The sequence below is a fragment of the Corvus kubaryi genome, unplaced genomic scaffold (genome assembly GCF_017639235.1).
Source record: "Corvus kubaryi isolate FWS band 111438036 unplaced genomic scaffold, C.kubaryi_AGA036_p1.0 37264, whole genome shotgun sequence".
Classification (NCBI taxonomy): Eukaryota; Metazoa; Chordata; class Aves; order Passeriformes; family Corvidae; genus Corvus; species Corvus kubaryi.
The window spans coordinates 1,594,859-1,600,532 of NW_024581079.1; the positions used below are offsets into that span (position 1 = coordinate 1,594,859).

General features: G+C 62.5%; 2 protein-coding genes across 4 annotated transcripts in view; both read right to left on the reverse strand.

Moving 5' to 3' along the window:
• Positions 1-403, reverse strand: part of ETV5 (ETS variant transcription factor 5) — a 13,916-nt gene extending 13,513 nt beyond the window's left edge. The window contains exon 1 of the mRNA XM_042024619.1: positions 299-403. The gene's annotated coding sequence lies outside the window, so the exon portion shown is untranslated. The remainder of the gene's footprint in view (positions 1-298) is intronic.
• Positions 404-2,375: 1,972 nt separating this feature from the next.
• The window catches only part of LOC121662915 (diacylglycerol kinase beta-like), a 25,227-nt gene continuing 21,928 nt past the window's right edge, over positions 2,376-5,674 (reverse strand). For all 3 annotated transcript variants that reach the window (XM_042024620.1, XM_042024621.1, XM_042024622.1), the window contains one exon: positions 2,376-5,233. In XM_042024620.1, coding sequence (XP_041880554.1) covers positions 5,135-5,233 — 99 coding nt within the window. In that variant the 3' untranslated portion in view covers positions 2,376-5,134. The remainder of the gene's footprint in view (positions 5,234-5,674) is intronic.

The window sequence follows — 5,674 nt, forward strand, 5'->3', positions numbered from 1 at the left end:
TCCCTTCCCTTCCCTTCCCTTCCCTTCCCTTCCCTTCCCTTCCCTTCCCCCCTCTCACCGCGCTCGGCGCTGCGGGGCCGCGCCGCAGCCGCGCTCGTTCCCACGCCGCCCCGCGCGCCCCATTCATAAACTCCGCCCCCCCCCCCGCCCCGCTTCTCCCCCGAGCGCGCGCTCGAGCGCCCGCTCGCGCGCGCCCCCCGCCATTCACACCGCGCGGCCCGCGCCATTCATAAACACCGCCCCCGCCCCAGGCCCAGGCCCCGGCCGCGCTGCGCCCCGCCGCCAGGCCCCCACGTACCCGGCCGGGGCGCCGCAGCCTCAGCGGCAGCGGGGCGAGCCGGGAGCGGGGCCGGGGATGGCGCGGCGCCTCTCCGAGCCCGGGCACCGCGCTGCCGCTCTGCGCCGGCCCGCAAGCCCCGAGCCAGCGGCCTCCGCCGCGCCCCGCCCCGCGCCGCTTGTTTACCCTCCGCGCTGGCCAATGGCGTGCCGCCGCTCGGCGGCCTGCGCCCTCTGATTGGCTGCAGGGCCGCCCCGCGCCCGCCCGCGCGCCGCTCCGCCGAGCACCATTGAGAGCGGCTGAGTGGGCGGGGGCGGAGGCGGCCAATGGGCGCGCCGCGATTTGCATGGCTCCGCCCGGAACGTTTTTCATTCATAAAAAAATAGAAGGGGGAAAAGACTGACGGGTGGGGCCGGGGCAGCGCAGGATTTAAAGGGGCCGCGGCCCTCTGCAAGAGCGGGGATGGGACTTAACGGGCGGCCTTGAGCGTGGGAGAGCTGGTGGGACAACCCTCGGGTTGGTCCGGGTCCAGGGTGGCGAGGAAGGACCGTGTCCGTGCACAACGTGCCCAAGGACCTGCCACACAGCGAGCCGTGTAGATGGGGTGGACCTTGGGCCTCGAAGGCCGTGGGGTCCCCTCTGCTTTCTTGGGAGGTGGTTCGCACGAGGAAGGCAGCGTCACACGGCACCCCCTGCGAGGCCAGGGCTAACCCATGCCTGAGTACTGATTTGGGCAGCCTTGCCCCTGCAGGCACCCTGGAGCCAGGGTTGCCTTTAAAAAGGGACATGGGAAAATTAGTTCCCACCTGCAAGGGCAGCTTTGGGGCTGCCCCTGCCACGGACCCCTCCAAGCACACCCTTGGACACCCACCCTTGAAGGACACCAAATGTCCCAGAGGTTTGGGAACGAATTTAGGACAGAGTGGTGCTACTGGGTGCCTGCCAGGCCCCCCACTGCAGCATTTCCCTGCTAAGTGCCTTCGTTTCCCTACGAGGTGGTGAGACCTGCCATGGGGCCCTGTCGGTGGCTGCTCAGGGAGGACGCAGCACTTTGCACAAGATAAATGGGCTGTGCGGAGGCCTCACATTGTTGTGGAGGGAGACTAGGAAGTTATTGCTGGAGAAGGCAAAACCAAGGTGTTTGGTTACATGTTGCACATCTCAGCTTAGGAAGGAGAGGAACCTTCTGCTTGGATCCTGGGAAGCTGCCCAGGGGCTAGGAAGCCTGTCGGTACAGAGATGTCCTGGCCAGCTCGAAATCCTCAGGTCGTGGGCTTGTCAATGTCCTGGGAGAGCTGCCCAGCGTGTCTCTGGGCTGCTGGCAGGAACTCCTCTGTCGATGCTGGGTTACTAATGAGCTCCCAAAGCCCTCCAGGGCCACCTCCAGCCCCCAGGGCTGATGGTGGTCACGGCAGGTAGCTCATCTGCCTTCGTGTCCCGGGCAGAATGATGGGGGGGCTGCTGGGATACACCACGTGCCAGGGGAGGAAGCACACAGGGCACGGGGTGTCCTTGCTGCTGGGGGCCGCTCCCGGGGGGCTCTGCAGGCACTCGTGCTCTCACTTCCCCTCTGCACAAAGGCAACCAGGATTAAATCACTGCAGGTAAAATTAGCAGATGACACATGGGCAGGCGGGTGGCAAAACCCGGGCCGGGGAGCACAGCGGGCAGAGGGGCTGAGCTGGGTCACTGCAGAGCTGGGGGGCACAGTGGGCACCCCACATCAGCTGCAGATCCGCACCGTCTGCGGGCTGCTCAGCACCCCTGGGACAGGGAGAGGTGATGAGGCCGAGTGCAGCTCTAGGACAGGCGGGTGGGAGGTCACAGGAAGAGCAGAAACCCCTGGAGAACCAGGGCTGGGAGGGGGGATGGTGACCGGTGCCTGCTAAATTTAGACCCCACTGAGGAAAAAAAAAAAAATTCGCAAGCTCCAAATTTAGCCGGATGCAGCTCCCACCGAGCACCGCTCCATCGCGCTGCTGCTGCTGCTGCCAGCACCCCTTCAGCCCCGGCACCCGGGATTGGGCACCATCTCTTTTAGTTCCCAGAGGTGGGGACGCCACACCTGGCCAGGAATCACCCCCGTGCACCGCAGGAGTTGAGGAGTTCATTACCATCTTTATTGGAGGCAAACCCACGGCAGCCCAGGTGTACACGGCAACACGCGCTACGCTACGGACACCACTCCATGCAGGCAACCACGGCTACACACACACAGGGAGGAGTGGGCTGGGGCTCCCGTGGGAGTGGCGTTCCCCAGCTCTCAGGGGTCCCCCAGTGCAGCACCAGCGCCTAGGGGCTTGTTTGGGGGTTTGGTTCCATCCCACGCACTTGGGAACTGGGAGACACTGGGGAATGGGGGGGATTACAGCCTCGAGTGCCCCTCAGCTGCACGGCGTATTCGTCCCTGGAGCCGGGGACAGCTCAGCTGAAGTCCCGGCCTCTGTGGGTCCCTCCCGGCCTCGGGACCTTTGCACCATCAGACTAAGGAGGTTGGGAGCTGGCAGGCCCAGGGAACCATGCCTTTGGCAGTGTGAGAGCAGATTGGAGCTGGGTCCCCTGGGCCAGGTGGCAGGGCTCATCTCCCTGGCCATCGGAGGGGACATCTGGATTGGAGCAGAGTGGTGCCGGTGTATCACCGTCCCACTGGCCCAGAGCGGTGGCCCTGGGCTCCCTGTGCCCCGCAGGACGTGGCTGAGCGTTCAGCCCTGGATTTCAGCTCCTCAGCCCTGGTGCTGCCAGACCCAGGGGTGCAGGCACAGGCACAATGCCCTCCTGCTTCCTCCGGCTCTGCCACCACCGACAGCAAACCGCAGCAGAGACCCCAGTGATGCTCTTTGCCCGGAGCCCAGCAAACTGTGACAGGGGGCAAGGAGCAGGGAAACCACTGCTGGCTCCATGCAGGCTCTGGGATAAAACCCTGGGCTGAGGGTGAGTGGGCAGGGAAATGGAACCAAACCTGTTGACCTTGTGTGCTGCCATCCCACGGAATAAACCTGTCACCCTCCCGCTGGCAAAGCTCTGGAGATGGCGGAGGTGGTTTTTTCACCCTCCCCAAATGCGGGGCTGTGAGGCACTCCTGCCCTTGGCAACGGACTGGGCAAACGGAGGCAGCTGGTTTGTGGGACCTGGGGTTTGTTTGGCCTCGCTCCATCTGCTTTCACCTGGCTACTCATAAACAGCCGCCTCGGGGGACAAGGAGGAGGAGGAGGAGGGTGGATTGGTGCACTGCGGGTGACGTGTGCCTGTGTACACAGGTCACAAACAGGTCCCTTGCAGCTCACTCTGAAACACAGTGATGGCAGCACCCTCTGCCAGGGGAATGCTCTTGCATGGGGACCTGCAGCATCAGGAGGGACTGAGTGGGCACTGGGAAACTGGGGAGGACAGGGTGACTTGTCCCAGCCCTGTGGCAGGGACATGGTGGGGACAAGCAAAAGTTTTCCTGCCTGCAGTGACATCCATGGGGCACACACCGCTCCCAGCTTGCTCCCAGCAGCACAGGAGCCTCCACCAGCCCTCAGGGAGCTGCCTGGGAGCAGGGGTAATTCAGGATGTGGTTGTATCCTGCTGGAGGCAGTGGGTGACTGCAGAAGCAACCAGCAGCCCTTTCCATGGGCAAGTCTTGCCAACTCCTGGCTCCTGGGGAGTACATTCAGACCACCACACACAGATATCTGTCTTCTGGTCCCTGTGCATCTTGGAGAGAAGCTGCATGCCCTGATCTGTCCATCCATGGGCGATGCCACCAAAACCTGCCTGAGCATCCCAGTGGGCCCCGGCAGCCGTGCAGGCAGCAGCACCTGAGAGGCTTCTTGGATTTGGAGTGGGTTGTGGGGAGACCTGGCCATAGAGAAACCGAGGTGCAATCACTGTGCCCCACTCCCTGCAGCCCGGGAGCATCAGAGGCAGCACCTGTCTCACAGGGACAGCACCAGCCTGGCGGAGCACGTCGGGAGATGTGTCAAAGGTGGTGGGGACACTCTCAAGCAGAGAAGAGCTTCTGGATGTCTGTCCCCAGGATCTCCAGCCCCTGGCACAGGCTGGCAGGCTTTAGGAGAGAGGAAAGTCCATGTGGAAGGAGGTGCCATGGAGGACAGCCAGCACAGGAGGGAGGTGGTGTCTGTGTCCAATCCACGCTCCTAAAAAGCTGATCTCCAGACTCCCCCCAAAGTTTGCTAAATAAATACATAAATATGAACACAAAGCCCAGAACTGGGGCAGCTCCCCCCAAAATCCCTTTTTTTGCCATTTCCCTGTAAAAACACAGTCTTCTGCCATCCACCCCACGCTTGTCCCTGTGCACTGTCTGTCCCCAGCCTGTTCCACACCTCGTGGCTCATCGGGCTGGCAGAAATGGTTCTTTGCATCTCTCTCAAACCCCACAGCACAGAGGTGAGCGGCCCAGATGGCTTCTCTAGGCTAAGGAAATAAATAATTCCTCCCATTGCAAGGACTGGGGGACAGAAAGCCGGTGCAGCGAGACACCGAGTGGTCTTCAGGAGGATGATAAATAAATAAGTGGAGCTTGGCGCTGCCTCTGGAGCACATTCACTGGCAGCTTGGCTGGAGGGTATTTAAATAAAGGGGAAAAAAAAATCCCAGTCCTAGTGCTGCTCCAGCAAATGTGCTCCCTGCATGCCAGCCTGCCTTCTCCCCCTTCTTCCATCCCAGCTTGACAGGATGCTCATGGTGATCAGGAAGGAGCCTACAAGGCCTTCCCAGGAGAAATAATCCCCGCTGGGCTTGGAGGGGGAGTTTCTGTCCCCGCCGCAGAATGGGGATTTGGGGACCCCTGCATCAGGCAGGTGGCTGGGACGCTGAGTGCCTCCAGGCTGTGGATCCTTGGATGCTGCTCTAATCCCGAGTTCGGCTTCTCCTCTTCAGGAAAAAGAAGCTGCTCTTCTGGGGGGGCCCCAGCAGCATGGGCACCTGGCTTTTATGTGTGATCTTGACCTAAAAAGAAGTAGAAAAACCCAGCTCAGTAAGAGGGCCCTGAGCCCTCCCAGGCACCCTCCGGCCCCAGGACCCTCAGGAGTGACCCCGTGGAGCTGGGAGCAGCTCAGCACCGGGGTGAAGAGCTCTGGAATCATGTCCAGGTAGTGGTGGGATGGGAAGAGGATTTCTCCTCTGTGCATCCCAGTAGGGGACCCCACTGCAGCTCCCGCAGGGAGGAATGCTGCAGCGCCCATCCACCGAGAAACGGGCGTGTCCCGAGTCCGGGGCTGCCACGGCGCAGTCACAGCTGGCCGGGCTCGGCGGCCGCCCACCGGCAAGCAAAAGAGCCTCCCTCCACATCCAGGGGCTTTGCTTCCAGGAGCCAAGGCTGTCCCATCCTGCTGTGCTGCCGGCCCCTCCTGCCCCATCCCGACATCCTGCCAGCCCCTCCTGCCCCAT